The sequence below is a fragment of the Euleptes europaea genome, chromosome 1 (assembly GCF_029931775.1).
Source record: "Euleptes europaea isolate rEulEur1 chromosome 1, rEulEur1.hap1, whole genome shotgun sequence".
In the NCBI taxonomy this organism is placed as follows: domain Eukaryota; kingdom Metazoa; phylum Chordata; class Lepidosauria; order Squamata; family Sphaerodactylidae; genus Euleptes; species Euleptes europaea.
In genome coordinates, this window is record NC_079312.1 from 134,871,429 (window position 1) to 134,897,941 (window position 26,513).

Here is a 26,513-nt window from a genome sequence, read left to right on the forward strand (position 1 = left end):
AAAAGGATCCACATGCATGCCAGCAGTTTATAGCTTCATCTAGAAAGTGAATATTAAGTTCCTGCCACACACTATTAATTATTCCTTGAACAGGGATTACGGTACTTTACCCATTTTGAAAAAGATTCCTGCAGCTGCTAAGCAGGAAGCACTTGTTCATTTCTGGAACAGTAGTACTCTCAAAATCTACTCTGAACAGGGCTTCTTCCCATAACATTTCATCTGGAACAAGAACTGCCAGATTCCTTTGCTTTCAGTGTTGTTCGCCACATGTTGTGTTAGACTGGATATTTCTGATCACTCACTACCTTGGTTCCTCTCCTCTGATGGAGTCTGAGATGCTACAGTCACCCCTTCTGGGGCTTGGGGAAGAAGACGAGTCGGACATGACTGACTGGAATTTGCCCCTGGCCTTCATGAAGAAGAGGCACTGTGAGAAAATTGAGGGCTCCAAGTCACTGGCTCAGAGTTGGCGGATGAAAGACCGGGTAATGATCTGTAGCAGATGATTTTATTTGGGAGGAAGGGATATTCTAATGTTTCTGTTTGTTCAAGCTGAGGTTTGCAACCTATCCATTAGTTCAGCCCTGGGGCGTTTAGGTTAGTTCTTTTTTTGGCTTGCACACATTAAGTAGTTCTAGCAAACAAATTATGAATATGCATAAGCAACTTGCACCATTGTTTCTTTTATCTCTTTATTAATTGTTTAATTATCCACTGTATGCAAATTCATGTTGCTAGGAGGCTTACACCTTTTCTTGCCTGTATGTTGCAGGAAACATATATTTTACAAAGTAATAGTAGACTGGAGCCCCATGGCTCAGAGTGGTAAGCTGTAGAACTGCAGTCAAAGCTGTGCTCACAACCTGAGTTTGATCCCGATGGAAGTCGGTTTCAGGTAGCCAGCTCAAGATTGACTCAGTCTTCCATCCTTCTGAGGTTGATAAAACGAGTACCCAGCTTGCTGGGGGGAAAGTGTAGATGACTAGGGAAGGCAAACCACCCCATAAACATAGTAAATGTTATGATGTGATGTCACCCCATGGGTCAGTAATGACCTGGTGCTTGTACAGGGGACTACTTTTACCTAATAGTAGACTGGTTCCATTTTAGAAGATAAAAGAGAGAGAGCTGCTGAAACTCTATCAAGTACTGTTAGATTTGATTCCAGTAGCAACAGAGATCAAGAAGAGTTTCAGGGTGTAAGCTTTTGAGAGTCAAAGCTCCCTTTGTCAGATGTCTGATAAAGAGAGCTTTGACTCTCGAAAGCTTACACCCTAAAACTCTTGGGGGTCTCTAGGGAGCTATTGGACTTAAATCTAACTGTTCTACTGCAAACCAGCACAACTACTGTCTGAAACTCTCACCTGGGCTGTCACCTTGCATAAAACATGTTGCTTTAGAAAGCTGCAGTAATCAAATGAGGCCTGTTTGTTAGTTCTCTTGGAATAGGGAAATCATTTGTTACATTTAAGCTTTTCTTTGAAGATGGAGAAGCCAATAAAAACATGCAATAAATTTTAGAGGGTGCCTTTAGGATAAGTGATAGTTTATCAGAGGTGCAAGCAGGATAATTTGGGAGAGTATACTACTTGTCAGTGTTCTTGTTTTACATTTCGCTTCGGCTCCTCTCTTCTATACTGCGTTAACATTCTCTTCTTGCCTCAATTACACCCACCACAAAGTAGGTAACAATCTAAAACTTTTGCTGACTGCAGCCCATGGGGTCCTTGTTACATTCAGAGGAAGCTAAAGGTGCAGAATGTTGTCAGAACAAGGACTGGTACTAGTTACTGTCTGGAGGAGTGTATCTTCCTAAACAAAAATGTTTTTGTTTATGGAGAATAAATATTCATAATTCAAGAACAGAAGTAATGAGAGATGAACATATAAATCTGCTTTATAATGAGTCAGATCATTGGTCTGTGTAGTTCACTACTGTCTATTACAGCTGATAGTGTCTCATCAGGGTCTTGGGTCAATACCTGCTACTCAGTACCTGCTACTGAGATCCTTCTTTATTAGATGTGTCAGCGACTGAATGTACAAACATGTGCTTTATTCCTGAGTTTTGCTCCCTTCAGTCCAAGCCAATAATGTAAAATCTCAAGAAATTATGCATAATTAAGCAATTATGAATAGCATAATATAGGAAGAACAAGGTCACCCAGGTGAGTATAGTGGATGATTGCCCAATTGATGTGTACAGTGACAACTCCTGGGCCTATATGGCCTGTTGTGCCATTTTTATATACTTGACCTCCAAACGATTGTTTTCCCATAGTTCTATACACAAATAATGTCTTTTAACCAATGCATTTAATATAGGGCCATGGATTGAGTTTTATTATTTACTTCATTTACACCCCACTTTTCTTCCACATAGGGATCCTGAGCGGCTTACGTCATTCTCCCTTCCTCTATTTTATCCTCACAACTACTCTGTGAGGTAGGTTAGACTGACAGCTTGTGCCTGGCCCAAATGTCACTCAGCAACCTTCCATGGCAGGCTGGGGATTATGAAGGCAGGTTTAATATGTATATATTCAGATTTATTTTTAACTATATATGAAAATAAATCCCAGGTTTAATAGTCAAGAAATTACTGATTCTAATCCACCCTGGTAGGGAGAATTTCAAGGGGGAGGTTTTGAAACTGTTTATCTTGATATAACTCCGTATGAGCACAAAGGACATAAAACTTTTTTGGTTATATGTGCCTTTTGTTCTATATTTCTCAGTTTGGTCCTGAAGCTAACCCTTATTAGCATGGGTTTACAAGAAAATTGCATGTTATGCGTATCCATATCTTATCTGTCTTCTTGTGCCACCTCCCACCTTGAATTGAATCAGCGTTTACTACAACGCACTTTGGGATGATTTCCACAGATGCAAGGATTGTGCACCTTTCCTGCCTTTCCCTCTGGAAAATTTTATTCCTGGGATTGTGAGAGCTGCTTGGAGTAATAACGACATGAGCTGCGAGGCTACAGTGGGGGAGAGGAAGGGGGCAAATTTGCTACCATCTTCCTCATCATCAGCAGATTGTCTTCATCAAATTGACCTGTTATGCCAGTGCTTAGCCCACCCATATACAGTGATTTATGAGAAACAGCCATTTCTCTTCTGAGACTGGACATTTGATATAAATAGTTGCTTTTGGTGATTTTGTTTAATTATTTTAATTTTATCTATGTACTGACTTTACAGATTGCTTGTTAAAGCAAACAGTCTTGCATAGCTGTGAAATGCTGGAGAAAATCAGTTCCCAGGCTGTGTTCTCTTAGGCAGCTACAACTTCAGCAAATGCATACTGCTAATTAGAGGTCATGTTAACACTTTTTGCTATGACCCAGTCTAAGTGCAAGGAAAAGTTGAAAAGAAAGAAATCGGAGAGCCCTTTGAAAGAAACACTTGCAGATCACAGGTGATCTGATAAGTGAGTTATTAAGTGAGGCTGCATCTAGCACAGAAGGCTGCAGCTACACTGCTATTTGGGGCCAGTTACTGGGATCACGTGACCTCAATCCTACAGCAATTACACTGGCTTCTGCTCCGTTCTTGTGTCCAGTTCAAGGTGTTGATTTTGACCTTTAAATTCCTACATGGCTCGGGATCAGGGACTGTCTTCTCCCATACGTTCCTGCATGGGAATTAAGTTTATGGGGAGAGGCCCTCTTGAAAGTCATGTTTAGACCTGAAGAACCAACAGTGCATTCATTTCAATGGGCTTAGACTGGAGTAACTATTCATAGGAATGCACTGCAAGAGACTAAAATTGTTTGGTTTGGGGGGGGGGGTGAAAGAGAAATTTTAATTGTGCTCTTGGGTAGGTAGAGGGGAATGACCTCTACATTTTAATGATGCTCACTGACAAATCTTAGTAACATGGTTAAATATTCACTACCCTCTTTGCCCAGAATTCTGAAATTTTGCAGAGTATTTATTGCTTTCTATCCTAGATTCATGGAATGTGTATGTTATCGGAATGACACTGTTTTGTTGTATTATTTATTTAAAGAATCTTTTTCACCTAGAGTAGGAATTACACTTTGAATGTGGAATTAAATCTCATAGCTTTGGTAGCAAGAACTTCATTATAATAAATAATTATTTATTATAATAATAATGAAATGGCTTTTATTGACAAGTTGCTACCAAAGTTAAAACATTTACCTGTATCCTTATATTGATTTCTGAAACATAGAAAGCAAAAACCTGGTTGTAGTAGCTTCATTTTAACAACCTTCTTTCCCCTTGCTGCCTTGTAACCTGCCAACTGAGAATTAAATCTGTCCTTCACAAGACTAGGAAAACAGTGGGGCTTCCATAGTTAAGGAAGTGTATTGCAGGGCCTGTTTGTTCTAATGGACTAATAAAGCATACTGATTTCAGTATCACACCCAGTCTCCCCAAGAACCAGCACTAATGGACAGGTTTACTGGCACTTTCAGCATCAAACCTATACACAAATCTTGACATTTCTAAAGATGAAAATGGCTGTTACTGATTTGCAGCCTGCCTTTCCTTGCTTCCTGGGGTTACCCTTGCTTAGAGAATGTGCACTGAGGAAAGACTTGTTCTGGTGGGAGGTGGTGCTTTTTATAGCTCAATATGCTGTGCTGATCACTGCTATACCTGTAAGCACTTTGAGGATTAATTGCAGTGCCTGCTTCTCCTCCCTTCTCCCATATTATTGGTTGACTGTGGACTAATCCTAGGTCTAGCTTTTGAAGACAAGCAAGATATTTGGAAAATAATAATTTTGGGGCTTATGCATGGGCCTTGGTAGATTCATAAATGTAAATTTAATTTACAGGGAAGCAGTTTAATATACAGAACTTGAAGAGATGTAAGCTGAGCTACTGTTTGAGATTGCTTGATGTAACTATGCCTATAGCATAAACAATAAGCAACAATAATACAGGAATGTGAGTTACATGGAAATATGATCTAAATGAAACTGATGTCTTAAGTTCTGGCAGATTCTAGAATTATTCTTTTGAGCTAAGCTATTATGGCCAGATTGTTAGGGCACACGTCTTCGTATCTGGGGCTGTAGGTTTGAGCTTTCTGTAATTTTGCTCTGAATGGTTGATTTCATTCACAGTCCTGTTCTCACCCTTAATGGATGACTTCATTCACAGTCCTAAAACAATTGTTATTGCAACTATACTTTGTGTCTATTTTAAAAAGCTTATTAGGAAATGACTACTTTCGTGTACAGAACTTAGTTTTAGTCTTGGAGAAAATGTCAGTAGAGAATATTTGTAAATCAAATGGGTTTCATTGTTTTTTAAAAATCTGTTATAACATGATCCCATCTCCATGCTCTCCATTTCTGCTGTGGCAGATAAATGCAAATAAGCAGTTGTATCTTTGAAATGCATTGATAAATAGCCATATGGTAGAGAACTGCTTCACATAAACCTCTTATAGAAAAAAAAGTCATGCAACATCTGTTCATTTAACTACTCCCCCCCCACCTTTGCCACTGTATATATTTGGTTGAGAGGCAAGAGGTTGTGAACCTTCTGAAAGCAATTTATAAATGCTTCTCTGTTGACATCTTGTAAAGCTTTCTTGTGTTTGGTCACACTTTTCTTTATTAATTTCCATTTATTTTGTCCTGGAATGTCAACTTTTTTGCCCTCTGTGTTGGTTATTCCCCAAGTTCTCTGCTTCTCCAAGCAGAACTCTGTTCCATTGGAAGTATGCCAAACCAAAGACTATACTGTTCAGGTAATCTGCTGTTTTAATTTAAGATACTTCAATAGAAATTAGTTCTGTTTCTTATTTGGTCTTTATCTTGAAGTGCTGTTATCCATACTGAATTTCTTTTGAAGATTGGGGCAATGTATTCATAGCCCAGGTCTGTCTGCTCCTTTACTTTGTTTACATAGTAATTTGAATGTTGGGCTAATATCTGGGAAACCCAGGTTCAAACCCCCACTCTGCTATGGGAGCTTTCTGGGTGACATTGGGCTAGTCACACACTCTCAGCCTAACCTACCTCATAGGTTTGTTGGGAGGATAAAATGGAGGATGGGAGAACAGTGTAAGCTGCTTTGGGGCTCTACTGGGAAGGAAAAGGGAATAAATGAAATAATTAAATAAATCAACATACATTGTGCTGTTGCTCAGGGAACCATTATCTCATTGCATCTTCTTTTTCTTTTATTGAGTAGATGTAGCCTTTTTAGCGTGTCCAATGGAAGCATGATTTTGTATTTACTCCCAGTGCTTCCTCTTCATGAGCACCTTGTTCTTCAGTGGGTCCCTGTTCATTCATGCTCTGTTTATGGAAAGCATGGTGTTTACCATCTGTGGTTATGAGGCCACAGGGCAGGTCATACAGACTTTTCAGTTATAGCCTTTGAGATGGATTCTTCCATTTCTAAAAAGACCGAATGAATCTTGATGACTGTTCTGTTCTCTGCAGGCAGTCCCGGTCTCCTTTGGAGAAAATCAACAGGAGCTGGTGGTCAGGCACTGGAACACAGGCTTGCATCTAGTGGAGCCAGGCAGCCTTCCCAAGCCTCAGCCTAAATAGGCTGGGAGGTAATCAGGCTCAGCTGCACTTCTGGCAGGTGTTAAGCTCCTGTAGCTGCATAGTGGTTTGGCCAGGATCCTGCAAAGAAGTATCGCTTTCACTGCATGGCTCTGGGATAGGTTTGTGTACGGCCTGCCTGGCACTTTACCTCTTTTGGTCCGCTTCAGCCTGGGCCTTCTGTTAACCACTGTTCCTGCAGAGTAGGGATGGGTCCCGAAGGGCTATGGACCTGGGTTCAAGACCTGCTCAGTGGTAGCATGGGGGCTATTTAAGGGGTCGGCAGTGAGTTCTCACTTGCAGGTTCCAAGTGTGGCCTCTGGCACATCGCCCTCTGGTGCCTCTGCCATGTTAGGCCCTTCTGGTCCTCAGGCTCTTCCCCTGAGGACTCCAAGTCGCTGGGCTGGTTGGAGGAACTTATGACAGACACTCTTCACTTGGCAATGCTAAATGTATGTGTGTGTGTTTGTCAAATGCCGTCAAGTCACAGCTAACTTATGGCAACCCCTAGGGTTTTCAAGGCAAGAGAGAATAGAGGTGGTTTGCCACTACCTGCTTGTGTTAAATTTCCCTGGACTTCCTTCATGATCTCCCATCCAAGTACTTACCAGGGCCAGTGCTTCTGAGATCCGATGAAATCAGGCTAGCCTGGGCCATCCATATCAGGTCAATGCTAAATACTGTTACTGAAATCTTGGTGGGAGGACTTTTCAAAGGTTTTAAAACTTTCCGTTTGTATACGCAGTAATGTAGTACAGTGAAGAAAATCACTTCTGCCTTATTGCACTGGAAGGTTTTACAGGTAGCAGAATAGTAAGCTGGTGTCAATGGTATTTTACAACCACTGCTTTTTCCAGTGGTCCTGCTGATATCATAGCTGCTGCTTCTTACCCCCCAGCGTTGTGAATTCAAAAAGTTGTTCTGCAGCAACTTGCACTTGCCTGGGATACTATCTACAGAATAAAACCTCATTTGAGATACGGCAATAAAAGCTGTGGCATTGTGGTGTGTGGTTTTAAAAACATTTTTAGTATTTCTGTGATCTTCCAGGAACTAGGAGTTGCGCTTGATTGTGATAACTGGCACCTTTCTTTTATTCTGTAGGGCAGTCTCCAGTAGGGCAGTGTTTGTTCTTCAGGGGTCACTTTTCTCTCTGCTGTATAATTGAAAGCTTCCTTAAGGGTAGTGAACAACATACAGTATCTCTGATGCCTTCCTGAGATGTAGAATTTTATTCTTCAAGGTCAAGCTAGAACTATTCTTTTTTTACCACCAGAGAATAAACAGCAGGAGGCAGGACCACTGAAACCTTAACTGGTTACATGTCATTAAGCAGGGTTCATTTCTGGGGCTTGCTTACTCATTGCCAGTTGTCCTTCATCTTCCTCAGTTGGAGGAAAAGTGCTCAGTAGGCTAAAGCAGGCTTTGTTGTTTGCTGTGCTCTGCAGAGTTCAGGACATGCCCATGTGGAAGGAATGTTGTTCCTGGTTGTTGGGTGGACCTACAGAAAACTGGACAATTCTCATTATGGCCAAAAAGTCATGCTTAAGAGGGGTTCTGCCCTAAACAACAATGTTGAACATTTTGTAAGTGTCTTCACAGAGTTTGATTCTGTCCTTTAAGTTTAATAATAAGTATATCATTGGGCAAACAGCCAGTAAATGGAACATGTATGTTTATTAATGTTTGGCTATCATTACATGCTCCTAACTTTTCCAAGTGGAAAGAAGTTCCTGGGCCAGTGCTAACCTAAATTGGTTCCCTTTGTGGAACAGAGCACTGGAGACTTCTGGGATTTTAGAAATATTTGCTTTATTTTCATATATGCAAGGAGAACAGAGGTAAAGTCAAAGAGTCACTCCCACATATCACATCCCCCAGAGAGAATCAGAGAGAGAGCCTGCATCCCCAAGGTGCTTGAGTTAATCCTCAGGAAGGTCAGTCTGTTTCTGTCTCTGTTTCCAACTCTAAACTGCTCTTAATTTTTTTTCAGTTAAGCATAGGCCCGCCTCCTGTCTGATTGTGTGGTTATGATGGCTCTGAGTAACCATTACAGCCCTTGGGGAAAACGTCCTTAGTCCTTAAGGAACATGAACATTCTTTTGTCATAGACCCTTGCTCCCATCGGGTATACTGCATGAGGCCAACCAATCCCCATAGGATAGAGCTGTTTGCAGGGAAGAGCTGTTCGCAGGGAACACACATCGCACTCACCATAATAGGTATATGTGAGTAACGTACACTTGGATTGCTGCTGAGGTCTCCACAAACTTAAGGCAGGTAGCAAAACAGCAGAAGCCGCAGAACACAAATGTTACAAGGGCCCCGCAAATTAAAACTAATACAGAATTAAAATACAAGCTTTAAAAAGCCACTATACAGTGTTGTCATGAATGAAGTTGTAATATTTGCCCAAATAAGTGATTTTTATTTAGTAAATGGTGAATCAAGCAGGAATTTATTTTATTTGAGGCGAAATTGGCACTACTGGCCTTGAACATTGTTCCGCATTTGTTGAGTGAATAAAACCAGGATAATAGGAAATTTCATGGAAGTTCTGCAGAATGTGGAAGTTAGGGGAAAAAAAGAATGAAGAAATTAGTACACATTGTCAGCATAGTCACAGTGAGAGTTGACCTTTTAGGATACCCATGGTGCAGACTACCTAGGGGGGCATGTGAATTATTGATATTTTGCCAGGGTTTTGTTCAGACTTTATGCTTTCTTTTGGTTTATCAATGCTGAAATATTTTCTTGTTTTTCTGAAACATTATCAAACCAGTTGCAGAATTTTTTTAGGTCTTTGAGGGAGATTGAAAGAGAACAATATTAACAGCACTCTTAATTGAAAGTATTCTGGGGATCTTTAGTAGGCATGGAAGGTTATCCTGGATTAAAAACCAGTATGGTTGCTACAACATAGAGTAGCCATTGTGGGTAGAGAGTCATAGCAAATAAGAGGATTTGTTTGTACTTTGTAGGGTTTGCCTCATTGTCTTGTTTCCTGAGATTTACATAACATGAAGTAGCAAAGATTGGTATAACACAGTACCAAGTTAAAATGGCATCAGTTCCTTACAAAGTAACCCTAGTATTAAACCCCAATATTAACCTCAGGTAGTCCATGATAAGGAAGATTCCTGCAAAGCTTCAGTATCCCACTTCTGTGACAGAAACCTTCTGAAATATTCATCATTTGAATAAAATAAAAGGTTAGAGGACTCTGTTGCTTCAGCAGGATCCATCCTGGTCATTCTTCCCATTTTATAAGTAAAGATTATTTTGCTTAATGTGTTTGATTGCATTCCTTTAAATCATCTTTATTAGTAGGCTGGCTTTATGCATGAAGTCATGGTTACTAGCAGTTTGTTTAAGAAGCATTTCATAGGACACTGTAGAAATCAAAACTTTCAAACTTCTGAGAATGGCTTGTTTGTTTCAAGTGAAGCTTCCATCGATGCATACAAGGCAAGGAGTAGTGAGAACACACTTGATGCTGAGTGAAGATATTTTAGAGAACAAGGGATAATCATGTTCCTTGGAGGCAAAAACCAGCTGAATACTGACCCTGAATTAGAACTGCACAAGCTACACAAAATGGTCTATTCTGTTGAGAAAACTTTGCTGTGCTTTCACTTGTACATCAGTCAGATAGGGTGGCATAGTAGGGAGCTGTTGGAGGGGGGGCGGTCAGCACAGGATTAATAGTAACCATGTCATTCGCTACCATTCATTCCATTGCAGTGGGAGTATGACAGTGCTGTAGTTGCATAGATTGGCTGGCTTGTCCCAGAACTAGGAGTTTGTAAGTTCTTGCACATGAATCTTTTTAGATACCTTTAAATATATGCAACAGAGCTGTATAAGCTATAGTAAGAATTGCCAGGTCAAAATTATTCCCTCAGGGCTTTGGCTGGCCACCCAATTAGAGTGATTTGTTAGCATGGAGGGAGAGGCATTAGTTCTAACATATGTCAGAGCAATACATGCACCCTTAACTTGGGGTGGATGCATTTTAAAACAAGCTGACACAATCATTTTGTGTATCTGGTGTTAGTTCATTCTATGTTGTGCCTTTTAAAAGGTTGACCTAAGAACCAGTGTCACTTTCTTTGTAGTTCTTAACCTGAACAAGTGATTGCTTCCAGGCACGATGAAATGCTGGTACACTTGGATGAATTAAAGCACCTTGTGACAGCAAACTCTTCAGTTTTTAAACATTTTAGTGAATTAGATAGTCTAGCAGGCAGTGATTAATACAAGTAGGAGTTTTGAGGAGCGGGTATTCACTGTATTAACATACTGGGAACGTTAAATATTACCACCCCCTTTCTTCCTCTTGGAAAGGTTTTCTGCTACCCTTTATTTCTTTTTTTCTTGTATTTTTGGACTAATTAAGCAATGATTCCAATAGATTTCTATGCACTTTATCAGGTCATTAACAAGATATGTAGAAGTAAAATGGCAAATAAATGCCTTGCAGAAAAGAAAAGGAACACAGACTGCAACAAGCAATATGTGAGAAGGAGACCAGAATAAACAAGATGGAATTTCAGAAACAGGTGGCTAAAGAGAATTTTTTTAAAAAAAATATTTTGGATGAAGCCAGGAAGTCTAGGCTTGCTTGATTACCAGGGGCTAAAAGAAGAGGGAAGGAAAGAAAGCTGGTGAGAGAATCTTAGAAACGAACAGCAGTAATTCCTTTACCACACAAGATTTTGAGAGCTATTCAGTCTTTTGGCTTACAAAACTGAGAATACTTTTAAGAGCCATAAACTTCAAATTTTAAAAAGTGTTTACTAGGCCACTGAAAATAAGCTGTAAATTTATCATTTTTCTTGCTTAAGACAGAGATTACCTATGCAGCTTACACCAGCTTCCTTTGGCTCTGGAATTTCATTCTGCACTTAAGGTTGCCAATTCCGGGTTGGGAAATTTCTGGAGATTCCTGGAGTGGAGACTTGGTTAGGGAGAGGGAAGGGACCTCAGCAGGGTATAATGCCATAGAGTCCACCCTCCAAAGTAGTCCTTTTCAAACGGGAAATTAATTTCTGCTGTCTGGAGATCAGTTGTCATTCCAGGAATGTCCAGGTCTGACCTGGAGGTTGCCAACTCTATTCTGCATCTCTGTTCATGTAATAATGCTACATGGATAAATGGATGAGATAGTTGAAAGTGTGTGTACACGTATAATATGCATTTCCCTGCACCCTCCATGCCTTGTCTCGGAGTTGTGTGGAGCAATGTACTGCTGGAGAGGGCGTTGGAGATATAATCCCCACGGGGTGGTGATCTAGGACCATTGATCCTCCAGTTCTTGTTCAGGTGTGTAAAATGTCCTGCTGCCAGTACCACAGGCTGGCCTTGGATTTTGTTTGAAAAGTTTTATGGACCAAACTGGGTGTCAGCTTGTCAGTGCTTCTTGCTCTACCAAAAATTGCTGCATAATATAGATAAAATTGCACTGAAAACAAGGGCCTGGCATTTTTCACCACTGACATTCTGATCTTGGTTCTTTACATGGAGGGAAAAACTCCGTCCCTTAACTTTGACTGTTGTTCTCTTCCAATTTTATATACTTACCCCCCAAAAAGATGAACCATACACAGAATTTATCTAGCATAATTTCTTGCTGAAATTGCATTTTGTTTCTAAATGCTATCATTATTTGAATCACTTTGTATGTATCAGTGTATTTTCTCATCATCAAGTCTCATGTATCTGGAAAACTGCTTAGCAATTGGAGAGCAGCAACTTTCTCATTGCCTTGGCTTGCTTTCTTGAAATGATTTTGTTTCAGCACCTTGGGAAAACGAGTCACAGGGAAGGATGTATGAAGAGAGTAATATATATTGAAGTTGAACAATGTATTTATAAGGGAGTCAAATTGCTATAGTGTAGAGTACCATAGTTTTTGTGGGGGCAGGGGAGAGGGCAGGAGGGAAACAACCCTATTAGTCTTCAGGAACAGCCAGCTAGACTATTGCTTATTCTTGCCAATTTGGTGTCAGTTTTCAAGGAAAAATGCTCCTTTAAAACACATGGAACTCAAGAATAGAAAATAAATACTGGCATGCACAATGCTGGTCACAGATCAGACACTTCAAGTGAAATATTGAAAAATAAGATAGTGTTAGGCCACAAAGGGAAGGTAGTAAATAAAATGGGGTGGAAGAAAAGATTATTTGGCAGTGTGCTTTTTCCTAGAAGAAATACTTGTGTGTGTTCTGTTCTAATAAGAGAATCTGTCATGTGCAGGCAGTGCTATTTTATTTTCCCATGGGCTTTTAAGTAGCATTATCTCAGTTATAATATGTTAACGTTAACCAGCAGTTCATCATTGTTCTCTGAAACTGTCCAAACTCATATTATTGCTAAACTAAAATAAGGTTTCATAGTTACAATATAGAATAGTGGTCTGATGTTTCCCCACCCTCCTTAGAATGAGAACACTAAATAGCTATGCCATATGATGCTCACACAAGCATATTTTATCCCTTAAATTAGCTTTTAGTGTCTGTACATTGATTATTCAACTACTTGTATTACCATCATGACAATATAGTCTGACTTTGCTAGCAGAATCTTTTGAAAGGTAGAAGTCTTCTTGCTTTTGATATGTGCTTCAATAATGTAGTTAGCAAAGCAGCGTGATCCTGTTATAGGGGGCAATGTTTGGTTCTCCCCAGAGGGTTTTTGAAAGCCAGAGCAGTGTTGTGGTTAAGATCTCAGACTAGAAACCCAAGTTCAAATCACCACTCTCGCCATGGAAGCTTGCTGGATGATCTTGGGACAGTCATACGCTCTCAGCCCTGGCTAGTATTTGGATGGGAGACCTCCAAGGAATACTAGGGTCGCAATGTGGAGGCAGGCAATGGGAAACCACCTCCCGATGTCTCTTGCCTTGAAAACCCTACAGGGTTGCCATAAGTCAACTGTGACTAGACAGCACAAAAAACAAACACAAAACAAATAAAAAATGAGGGTGTTTGTCATCTGGCAGTGGTGGCTGTTGCTGGTCTGCCTAGATCTCTTACTGCAGGAAGGGTTTTCCAGGATCAAGACCCTCAATATAAATACTCTTTTAGACCTCAGGCATGATTTTTAAAATAAACAGTTGCATATAGTTTAAGGGTTGAAGCAGTAAAATACCAATATTAGTAGTTATAGAAACATCTGATCATTCAAAAACATTTTATATGAATTTTTGTTTCATTTGCATAGGGTGTATGGATTCTTGGGCAAATTACAGCATTAACTACATTGTAGCAGACTCCATAGATTTCAGTAAAATACATAATTCAATAGGATTTAGATTTACCTGCAAGTGACTCAAAAGGAGTGAGGCTTTCTTCACTTGTTTATTAGCCCTCCAGACAGGGCTAGAAAGTGGGGCCCTGAAGGGAGTTCTGCTGTTGCTTGGAAATTAACTAGAATGTGACTTGTTTTCAAGCTCAAGGTGAATTACAAAAGAGGGCAGGCATGGGCTACAAATTGTGTTGTTTATGGTTTAGTAAACCAAGACTGAGGCAGTATTGAAGGAGATTTAGTTTTAAGAGCTGGGTGTGTCGGCTCTTGATCGACAGCCTGTGTGTTGTATGTGCATGTGTTTTGAGATAACACAGACTGAGTTGACCAAGACAAGCCAGAGTGCTTCATAGCTGAGCAGGGATTTGAATTTTAAGTGTCTGAGGGGCAAGTTCGGAATTCTGTCCACTATTCCACACTGAGTTTCAGTTATGGTTAGGGTATGCTTTATTTTGTTTGGATGTTCTGAACTGGTCCTAAGAGGGTTTCTTCAGAGCCATGCATTGCTAGAGGTGGTGTGTGTTACCTTATTTGCTTCAGAATTTGATTTTGGTACTACAAAAGTAATTTCCTGTTCTTTTATTGGCTTCTCCCAGATTTTCAGTGGCAGAAGCCTGACGCAAGAGCTGGCGGATTGTGCCAACGTCCAGGAATGACCACCAGAACCACTAGAGCTTATAGAAATGCAGTTGTTTATTTACAGTGCTATATACACACTCTCTCCACCTTATCTCCTGACACAGAGTCTTACACTTATATACAATGCCACCTCCAGGCATCAATTAGCAGTACATGCTTAGTCACTTTCCAGGTGCAACACCACACCTCAGCCTCTGGCCTCAACTGGATCTGGCCAGTATAATCAGGCCTCCTAGGGGCTTTCCAGGCCATTACATCAGCCTATGGTTGACAGTTAGATCCCTTCCATCTAAGTCTGCCTGTCACAGCTAATATGACAGCCTTGCATATTTCAACACTCCTTCTCAAGTATGTCATATTAGTTTGGACAGTTGCAAGAATCTGTTACGATCCACCACCTTGGTAAACAGATCTGCTATATTAGTTTCACCTTTATTACATACTTGCACACTTTATTACAGTTATCTGACCATTCGTTACTGCAGCTGACACATTTTGGTACCTTATTTTAACATATTTGCTCTTGCCTCTAAAAGATTGCTCGTTGGCAAGAGTTTTTGCTGCTTCATTGTCAGAAAACACATTCACTGGCAGAGATACCTGTACACCCAATTCTTTTAACAAGATCACAAACCATTCTACTTGTCTCACACACTCGCTAATGGTGCTATACTCCGCTTCACATGAGCTAGTAGCTACGAATGATTGTTTTTGGGACTTCCAATGAATTGATGCCTTTCCTAGATACAAAATATACCCACTGGTAGACCTTGAATCTTTCTCGTCTGCCCAGGAAGCATCCACATCCGCAGTCAAGCTTCCCTCCTCTGCTCTTAAGTGCAACTTCTTATCCACGGTGCCCTTCAAGTACCTAAGAACCCGCTTAGCAGCCTTCCAGTCTCTTTGCTTTGGAGACATATTTTGCTTTGTGAGACAATGTACAGCTTGATAGATATCAGGTCTTGTCCAGCAAGCTAGATAGAGAAGGCTACCGACTAGAGATTGATACAGTTCTCTGTCACACTCTTCTTGCCCTTCTGTCTCATCTTTCCCATACCCTGTGACCATTGGGTATTCCACAGCATTTGCATTTGCCAAATTAAACCTTTCCAGCAATTGCTGTATTTTGCTTGGTTGAGATAAGGAATAAAACCCTTCCTTGTCTCTAGTCACTTTCACCCCCAAATAACTTTGAATGGGTCCCAAACATTTCAGTTTGAAATTGGTACTCAACTCCTTCTGAAACTGTATCTGTTCTTGTGTTGTACTAGTTACCATACAAATATCATCTACAAACACAATCAAGTAAGACACGCCTTGCCCCGTGTTTCTTGAATACAGACAGGAGTCAGCCACACTTTGTTTAAATCCCAATTGCTTTATGGCTTTGTCAAAGCAATTGTACCATTCCCTTGCTGACTGATGGAGACCATAAAGAGCTTTGTTAAGACGTAACACCTGGGCTCCCTTTGTCAGTTTAAACCCGGGAATTTGCTCCATGAAAATTGTTTCTTTCAGGGGAGCATTGAGGTATGCAGTTTTGATATCATAGTGCCATACCTCTAACTTCTTTAACCCTGCAACTGCTAGAACAGATCGTACCGATTCAGCCCAAATTGTGGGGCTAAAGACTTCGTCATAGCTCAGGTATTTTCTTTGACTATATGCCTTGCAAACCAGCCTGGCCTTTCTCTGCACAGCACCATTTGCAAGCCTCTTTACCTTGAAAATCCACCTGCAGCCTATTACCAGTTGCCCACTTGACAGTGATGTGGGAGTGAACACCTTATGCTCCTTCAGAGCTTCAGTTTCTAAATTCATCGCCTCAAGCCATAAATCTTTCTCCTTCTCTCCCAGAGAAAGCATTTCTTGATAAGTAGCCGGTTCATGCACTGACACATAATTCACACAGTCACAGTTGTACCCAAACCTTATAGGAGCTTTTTCTTTTGTAATTCTGTCAGAGCGTCTGACCACCATTTCCCCCTCCTCCCCTCCTCCTGAATCCTCAGAGCTCGCAACTTCCCTGCTGGGAGTTCTCTGCGGGGAAATGTTTATCTCTTGGGTTTCTGCCTGCTCGCTTAAAGGCAACTGCACTATCTCCGGCTCCTTTTCCTCCCCATGCAACCTTGGCCAGTTAAAAGATTCACCAAATGTAGCAGACCTGCTGAAGGTAATCTTATTCTGGGTATCTTCAAACCTGTAAGATTTGGCTGCATTTTGATAACCTAGGAAAAGTAATGGCTTGGACTTTTTGCCTTCCTTTCTCCTTTGATTCAAAGGAACATTTACCCATGCCTTTGTCCCACACACTCTCAGATGCTTCAAAGAGAGATTCTTCCCATATAACACCTTATAGGGAATGTCATTGATGCTTGATGTCCACAACCTGTTTATTAAATAATTTGATACCTTTATTGCCTCACCCCAAAATCTAGGTTTGAGCTGTGAGTCTTCCAGCAGAGCTTGCCTCATTGATTGCAAATATTGATTCCTGCATTCTGCGACTCCATTTTCCTGTGGGACCCCGGGGTTAGCCAGTCTCTGCTCTATCCCTTTACTTTCCAACCACTGAGTCAGGGAATGTGATAAGAATTCTCCACCCCTATCACACTGTATCTTTTTTACTTCAAGGTTTAACTGCCTCTCAACTCTGGCTAGCCAATATTTGATTGTTTGACAAGCCTCACTCTTTTGCTTCAAGAGATAAATCCAGCCAAAACGCGTCCTGTCGTCCACAATACATAAAGCATATTTGTTTTTGGAGACACTGTCAGGATAGAGGCCACTCAGATCCATGTGAACGATCTCTAGGGGTTGGTTACTAACCCTGCTTGCTTTTGCCACTGGACCCCTCCTACTTTTTACTGATTTGCAAACCGTGCAGTCTAAGAAGGAATTGCACTTATTTAGCTTTAGGTCACCCCCTAGTGCCTCTAGAGTTTTCTTTAGAGTAGAGAAGGCGGCATGACCAAGCCTTCTGTGGAGGAGATGCACACAGCCGTCATGTGGCTTAGGATTTAATGCTTCCACCGCATTAAATGACTCCTCTGGGCTACTGTGCACCACATACACATCCTGTTTAATGTGCCCTTTCAACAGAACAGCCTCTTGCTTCTTTATCAGCATGTTTTATCCTGAAACACCACAGTAAAACCATCCTGAGCAAGAGATGACACGCTCAATAAATTATTCTGTAGCCCTAGGACACATAAAACCCCTCTGAATGTGTGTTTTAAAGCTGGGAAAAACAACTCCCCCTCACATTCCACCTCCAAACGTTTCCCGTCCGCCAAACTTACATGGGTTTTGGCTGAACACGTTTTAGATTTTAACATAGAAACATGGTTTACAAAAACCTTGCTGGCTCCACTGTCTATAAGCCACAGACTGTCCGCTTCTCCAGCCTCTGCCACCACAACTGAGGTATGCGAGGAATTTCCAGGCTGTTTTCTCAGACGCCTCTTTGCCAGTTCATTAGGGCAATCTCTCTTGAAATGCTTCGTTGATCCACAGCTGAAGTATTTTTTCACAAAGAGCACACGTTCCTCCAGTTCCTTCTTGAAGAGTCCACTCCTCCGCTCAGCTCCACGTGCTTGCTTCTTCTGCGCAGAGTAGAACGCCGTCCCTCCGGTATGGCCCCTCAGCTCGGCTGATGTCTTCGGCGATGTCATCGGTGGTGACTGTCTGGGTGGTCCCTCTCTGGGGTGTACTCCCAACTGCGGGGCTGCTGTCTGCCGTGACGATTGATGAGCTGCTCTTATCTCCTGATGCGGTCTCGCCTGGGCTGCGGCCATCTGGTCCTGGCTCTCCCACAGTCTTGCTTCGTCTTCAAGGATCCTTCCCGACACATATTCAGGCGTTAACTGTGCCGCGTCCATACACTCCAGGGATGTTATTAACACATGGTAGCTGTCATCCAATGATGCCAACGTGATATGCATTCTGTCTTCTGGAGAGTAATTCTTCCCCCTCAGCTCTAGCTGTCTGAATATCTCCGCTAGATCCCTGAGGTGCTCGGCTGCAGGCGTGTAGGGTGATTTATGGCTTCTGTACAGCCTCCTCGTTAATGAGAGGATAGTCCCGGCTGAAGTCCAAAGATGTATGGTCTTCAGAGCTTCCCACGCTTCCTGAGCATTTGGCTTGCCTGCCACATAGACCAACTGGCTATTGTCTACTGACAGAATTATGTTTGCTAGAGCCTTACAGTCCCGTTCCCGCTCTATCGCAGTTACAGGCACCTGCTCTACGGCTGCCCACTGAGCCTCCCGCTTGAGATAATGTTCCAATCTCACCGACCATGTAGCATAGTTGCCTGAGGTCAGCTTCTCCACGGGTAACTGAGATTGAGCCACAACTCCACTCAACCTCCCACTACTTCGTTAGCTGCTATGGCTTCTGGAATCCTGGATGCTGCTGTGCTACTCCCACTAGTCCTGTGAGGCATAGCAGACTGGGCCCATAACCCTGACGCGAGAGCTGGCAGATTGTGCCAACGTCCAGGAATGACCACCAGAACCACTAGAGCTTATAGAAATGCAGTTGTTTATGTACAGTGCTATATACACACTCTCTCCACCTTAACTCCCAACACAGACTCACAGAGTCTTACACTTATGTACAATGCCACCTCCAGGCATCAATTAGCAGTACATGCTTAGTCACTTTCCAGGTGCAACACCACACCTCAGCCTCTGGCCTCAACTGGATCTGGCCAGTATAATCAGGCCTCCTAGGGGCTTTCCAGGCCATTACATCAGCCTATGGTTGACAGTTAGATCCCTTCCATCTAAGTCTGCCTGTCACAGCTAATATGACAGCCTTGCATATTCCAACAAAGCCATGAAAATTACTCAATTTCAGATTAGACTCAGAGTCAAGACTGTAGGGAATGGCTCATCTAGGCATTCTACATTGTGGGTGAAATATCAAATAATGTTTATGATGAGTTCTGATTTATGGGTCATGTATTGGTTCTTGGGGTGATGCCCATGAGGGTATGCACATGGAAGTGTTATCAGAATGGATCATCCATGCAGATTTCCTTATGGCAATTTTATGCTCTCATAAAAGCTAAATAATATACAGCATGTGCACCCCTTGACTTCTCATTGATCTGACCTGTTTGACTCCAGGTTATTAAGTTACATGTATGGTAAGTTTTGTACCCAGACTGATACATGGTAGTATGAAAATTTTGTCTGTGATGTTAGATTTGCATTGGAATTAGGCAGATGTGCAAGTCATCACTTGATATTGCAGTTGTCATGTGAAGAATGTGTGTTGTCATCTTGCCCTTATTGCATAGGAAATCTGTTTAGAATTGACATGCAGAATTTGGAATAATTCAAGTTGTAATTGGGTTGTAAACTAGAGGTACATATTATTTTTAGAGAAAGGTTGTACCTCATCAAAATGATGTACTATGTTCCCCAAAGTTCCTTTAAAAGCAAAGCTGCTGCTTTGAGATATGTTCCATGGGTTACATTTTCTCATGAAACACTCCACTGGAAGTTTATGTAGTTCAAGGACTTTGTCTTTTGAATATCTTATTACATTATTTGGTTCATACAGAGCTTTCAGAATTCATAAAAATCCATTTTGCTTTGAATAGACAATAACAGGAGCTCTCAGCCTTGCTGATCTTGTAGGCAATTTTGGAATTTTGAGAATGTTTAATAGATGCTTCCACAAGATGATTGCCATTGATGTTGTGGCCAATAGCAGAATATAGAGAGGTCCCAAGTGTCTTTCTGTGATGGTGGCAGCTGTTGCTGGATAGCTGCTTGTTGAAAACACAAAGGTGATGCTTCCTGGACTCTTATTTATTTATTTACAAAATTTATATCCCTACCTTTCTGTCCGCATCAGAGTCTCCAAGGCAGCTGAAGTGCCTCCTGCTCCAGTGAAGTGGAGGAAAGCTAGGACTGATGCTTTGCTCTGGGGAAGAATGAATAGGTTATGGAAAAGGACATCATTGGGAACCACACTGGGAATCACTGGTCAATAGCATAAATAATAGTTGTCAAATTAAAACTTCAAAAAGAAGAGAGATTATGGAGGTAAAATGCTCTTAATAATGTGTTCTTGGCCTATAACATTGTGATGTTCTGAAATAAAACCAACATTTCTAAAAAATGATGGAATCGTAGATTAATAACCCCATCTTCTGTTTTTATGCCATCACATCATTTTAAGCAGCTTTATTATAATTTTGGTAGGCAATGGCCTATAAGTCCCAATATAAGCAAAGTCCCAAAAGTTAAGTTTTTTTCTCATGACGAACTCATAGGGTTTTAAAGGCAGGAGATATTGAGGTAGTTTACTATTGTCTGCCTCTTCGTAGCAACCCTAGACTTTTTTGGTGGTCTCCCATCCAAGTACTAAACATGGCTGACCCTGCTTTAGCTTCTGAGTTCTGACAAGATTGGGCTAGTTTGGGCTATCCAGGTGAAGGATAAGGCAATCTACCTGAAATAGAAAACTAGCTTTGGTAAATAATGTTAAATACATAACTGTTCTGAAATGTGTGTGTGTGTAAAGTGCCGTCAAGTCGCAGCCGACTTATGGCGACCCCTTATGGGGTTTTCAAGGCAAGAGACTAACAGAGGTGATTTGCCAGTGCCTTCCTCTGTATAGCAACCCTGGACTTCCTTGGTGGTCTCCCATCCAAATACTAACCAGGGCTGACCCTGCTTAGCTTCTGAGATCTGACAAGATCAGGCTAGCCTGAGCGTTCTGAAATACCACTCAGGTATTGGTGAGGGATGGTCACATCACAGTGTGCTGCTATCAAATGAGTAATGCATAACTTGTATACCTTTCCCATTTCAGTAGTGCATGGGCTGGTGGAAGGAGCTACCATTTGCAAACAACCACCCTGTAAAGCACCTGTGGGTTGAAGTAGTTCCACTGGATCTTGACCTTTCTCTGTTGTTACCATGTCTTTATTGTGGAGCTATTCCTAGGTAGCCACGAATAGTATCCTTTTTTGAAGTATTCAGATGTCACTATTAACATAGCTATTTAACTGACAGCCCATTCCTGAGCTGAAAGGACGAAAGTCCTTAGGAGGTCAGGAAGGGGCTGTGCTGGCGTCTGAGCCCCCTGCACTGGTGCCCATGCCACTTACGCCACCCAGTGTGGCATGGATGCCAGTGGGGGGACGGGCATGCCATCCTCCCAGCGCTGCCATGGCAATGCAACCTAGGGATGCCGGCACACTTTTGTGCCCTGTCCTCCCGGGGGCGTTTCCAGGGGCGTTCCCGGTGTGTTCCCGTACCAGGCCAGGGGTGGAGCTGCCTGTAGGCAGCCTCTTAAGCCCTTTCAGGCTGGGAACATACCCTTTGCCCTTACCTGGAGATACGCCACCTTTTTAGGTGGCATATCCCTGTGCAACCCAATGGAGCGGTTCCACAAGTTTTACAGGTAAGGGCAAAGGTTTGGCTTCATGGGGGGGGGGACTCCTCCTTTGGAGGCAGTGCGGCTGTGCTGCCTCCAGCAACCAGCGCAGCCCCTTCCCTCAGGAATGGGCTGCCAGAGTACTAGTTATGAATCAGTATTCAAAGAATAAGATAGAATCTTGTGTTTCCTACTATTTAACAAACAAACACATGCACAATTTGCCCACTGCTCTAAACCAGTTGCTGTTTTTCTAGAAAAAAATTAGAAGCAATAATTTTCAAAAGCTTTAATTTTAATGTATTTAAGTGTCATTGGATATTTATTTCAGTAAAGACGAGGTAGTGGAAATGAGACATGGCTGTGGATTTTGTGGTTGTAATTGCATTATGTTCCCGCTGTAGTAAATCACTGTGGCTCATTAGTAAAAGCAAGTATACATTAGTCATACCCCATCACACTTTTTTTAGTAAGAATAAACTGCCAAGTTGTAGTGTACTTGAGTGTTAATTAAAAAGTGATTAAGCTGTGATGCTGCTTCCCTTCTTGCTGGCTTATGAAGGCAGTGGCTTTTGTGAAACTCTGCACCAAGAGGGACAATATGATAGATGTGGTGACAAACACTTTAGTTTCTAGAATGAAAAAAAGTTCTGGAGGGTTTTTTAGAACCACTTCCCCGTTGTGTGTAGAATTTTGAGCATGTTATTAGCAAATTGCCTTTCTGTGTTTAATGGCTAGTGATTGCAGTACCGTATTGGGTTGAACCATTGATTTGGAATAGTCCAAAATATTGACATTTGTGTATCCCTATATAAATCAGCAGAAAGATATTACTCAGTTGACTCTTTTTTGCACTGTACTATTCTAGGTACAGAAGCTTGTAGGGGCATGTCCCAGTGTCTGAGCTGAGGGAATCCTCTTAAATTGGTCCATCAAATCCTGCTTGTATGCATAAATAAAGCCAAGGTGCCATATATAACGTCGGGCCTGCCTGGACTTTGGTTAACTAAAGAACTGTTCCAGTTCCCAAATTTTGCCGTAATACCTAAGAAAAGTCCAGACATTGCAAACCTGTACACATTTACTTTAGAGTAACTTACCGGAGCTAACATTTATTGGAGTAGAGTTAGGCTGTTAGTCAAGTAAAAAAGAACTGCACCCCAAATATAAGATCCTGTATATTCTAATCCTGATAAATTCACAATCCAAAATGAGAATGGTATTTCCACTGGTATTTCCTTCTTGTGGATTTTTGCTAGCAAATTATAAGTTTAAAAATAAAGATTAGAAGACTTTTTAAATAATTCAAGCATATTCAGGGAAGAATAGGCTGAAGATTCATCTTGTTCCTTAAGTGAAATAAGAGCTTCTGGGTTAATATACAGTGAATAACAGATTAGCTATTTGCATTTACTTCATGTAGGATTTGATTAGGTTTACCTCAGTGCCAATTTTAAGGAACAATAGCCTGTGGAAAAATACTAATACAACATGGATTGTTTTAAAGCCAGAAGTTTTTATAGTGCTTGGCATTGTTAGTTTGCATTTTAGAGAGACATATTGAGAATTTCAGCTTGCATGTAAAAATGAAAGCTGACCCACCAACATAAAACAAAATAGTGCACTGTCTTTCGTTCTCTAGAAATTCTTATCAGGCGGATGTTAAAAGGAGGGGGTGATGCAAAACTTGCATCAGGAAATAATGTTATATTTATTGACTGCAGCTAGAGTTGTTTAGGCATGCTTCTGGAAATCTTGAATTGCTCCAGGGAAAAAAGGATTGGCTGATCAAAGTATGGGAAACAACTGGTAAAACGTTCTGTGTTTCAGAGGCCTGAGGAGAGCAGAAACTGGGAAATATGTTAGTATCGCTTAATGTGTTATATTGAGAATAAATTGATGTGCTAATATTGTGATTGTATTGTTATTATATGTAGTTGTAAAATCAGTGATATATGTTTGTCTGCTTTTTCTATGATAATAATTTAACGTTTTAAAGGGAGAGGGAGAGGAAAAATGATTACAGGGCTTCTGTTGGTTTTCTTTGGACCATTGTAGCTACCTGCTCTCTCAGTTTACTTTCAAGAAAGGCTCTGCCTTCATTCTGTGTAGTTCCACATGGAGACTGTGCACAGTAACAGAGAAGATTTTCCCCCAAGATTTTTAGCTCTTTCCTAGCTCTGAAGCACTCTCTCTCCCCTCTGGCATGTGGGAGTGTTTTTCCAGTGGTTAGACTGGGATCTTCGGAGGAGGTGGAGATGGTGGAGATCCAGCCACCTTCACTGGAACCTATTCACCAACCAAAAAAGACAAAGACATCAGAAGCATCTGACCCATCTGTTCTGTCAGTTCCATTTGGATGGACTCCACCACAAGGCCCATGGTTTCCCTACCCCATGGTTTGATCACTGATGTATTGGTCACCCAACTTAACTTGGGAACAATATACACCCGACTTGCAGCCTCCAGTATCTGCCTTGGCTCTGAGTGTCTGCCGCCGCTGTTGACATCACTCTTCTCTCAGCCCCTGGCATCATTTCCTCAGGGACAGTTGTAAGTAGAGGAAGAGACCTCGGATTCAGAAGGGGCTATAGCGGCCTCTGAAGTTAGATCAGATGCCTCGTTTGAACCCTGTCCAGATGAGGCAGTTGGGAACTCTGGCTCCATTTCTCTTACTGAGGATTTACATCTCTATACAGAACAGTTGATCTGCATGGCCCAAATCATCAGAATTAGATGGTGTGTGCTCAGATCCGCGACCTTCAGATCCGACCGTCAAAGTACTCTACCCTGTGTCCTTGGGTCCTACAGCATTCCCCATGTTGCCGGGATTGCTTGCTGTTGCTAAGGGGGTATCGGCCAAACCTGTCTTTCTCTGGTGGAATATTAGAAGCCATGTATAAAGTAAGGGAGGAAGGGTACAGATTCCACCTGGTGGCAAACCCATTGTTACCAAAGTTATCCCCTCAAGCCATCATTATGGGGCCCATTTTTTCCCTTTGATTAAGAAGGGAGAAAGTTGGAAACCTTGGGGAGAAAGGTCTGTTGTTCAGGTGCCCGCACACCCTGAACGGAAAATTTCAGTGCCAGAATGGGCGGGTAACAGATGTTTCTCTTGGAGCACATTATGAAATACCTTGATACCTTGCCAGAGGTCAGAAGGTCCTAGTGAAGGTAGCTCAGGCTGAGTGTATTAAATGAGAAAAGCAGCAGATCAGTGGCATGTAGCTGACTCAGCAAGCAGGCATCTGCTGTTGCCCTGCGTAGACATGCCTGGCATCTGCTGTTGCCCTGCGTAGACATGCCTGGCTACATGCTACTGCTGTGCCCAATGAAACCATGGTGAAGGTGGAAGATTTGCCTCTTGAGGGCAGGGAGCTGTGTAGTGCCCAGACAGATGAGGTGTTGGATAGAGTTCGCAAAAATAAATTCTAGGTGTCACTGGCCCACCCGACCAGCCCTTCAAACAAAGATATTTTCCCAGGCACATTTCACAGCCTCCAAGTTTCAACCGAATAGGACCAAGGGGTCCCAGTTATACAGCCCCCTGAAAAAGGTGTCCCCAGGGAAGGAGAAAGAGCCAACCAGACCTGCTGGCTCATGTTGACAGGAAACCTGACAAAGGAGGGAAAACCCAGGCCTGAGATCCTTAAAATGTTGGCTCCAGATATTCCTGAATATTTCCAGAAATATATGGGACCCAAATACCGGTATTGTGGAGAATCCCAAATACAGCTGCAGATAGCCGAGTATACCCAGAAATACTGAGAAGGTATATACTTGTGTAAATTGGTGCTTTTATATGTCTACCTGTGCTGGTCATTGACTGTAATAAAGATCTAATCTAATCTACTGAGAAGGTATTTCTCGGGTATATATTTGGACTAGATATATCTGAGTGCACATCTTAGTATTAACAAGTGGGGAAGCTGGACAAGCTTATCCTGGCATTGAAAAGATAATAATGATATCCTATGAGTTAGTTTAGGGAGAGAGTTTCACAACTGGGGGACAAAAAGAGGTCAGTTTCCAGTAGCCATTCTTCTAATCTCTGAAGGTGGTGGTGATGGGTACCCAAATTAAGACCTTCATATGGAAGACGGTGGTGTTTTAGTGACTCACATTTGGTGCTGCTTTGTTGCTCACTATGGTGTATTTCCATGTGACTCTTGAAACTGAACAAATGTTGTCTGTGATGGCTGTCTGGAGGAGTTACTGCTTGGTCACTCTGAGCTACGATTTTATCCCATATCTCATGTTTCACACCACTAGTTAATGATTTGATAAATGTATAATTCTTCTCAATTAATCTTTTGAGTACAGAGTTGTAAATGTGTTCTAAAAGATGGCTTTGATTACAAATAAATCACTTGTAGGGTTCTTTCTGTAAACTTTAGGTGGTCTTTCTTTGGAAATCAGTATTTGGATTCTAGCAGATATTCTCTTCATTTACTGTGAGGGAGAAAGGTATAAATTATGCAAGACAATGGGTGAAAGTTTCAAAAATGGCTCCTTCCGTTTGACAGAGCATAGCATTTCTCTTGTTATCTTGACAATAGTTTCAAGGAAATAAAATTCATCTTTAATAATCCTGCAGTAATAGCTTCTCGATTCG

General features: G+C 41.6%; 1 protein-coding gene across 3 annotated transcripts in view; it reads left to right on the forward strand.

The window, feature by feature from the left end:
* The first annotated feature begins 323 nt into the window (after nt 1–323).
* Nucleotides 324–26,513, forward strand: part of RPTOR (regulatory associated protein of MTOR complex 1) — a 494,290-nt gene continuing 468,100 nt past the window's right edge. For all 3 annotated transcript variants that reach the window (XM_056867014.1, XM_056867015.1, XM_056867017.1), the window contains exon 1: nt 324–488. In XM_056867014.1, coding sequence (XP_056722992.1) covers nt 327–488 — 162 coding nt within the window. In that variant the 5' untranslated portion in view covers nt 324–326. The remainder of the gene's footprint in view (nt 489–26,513) is intronic.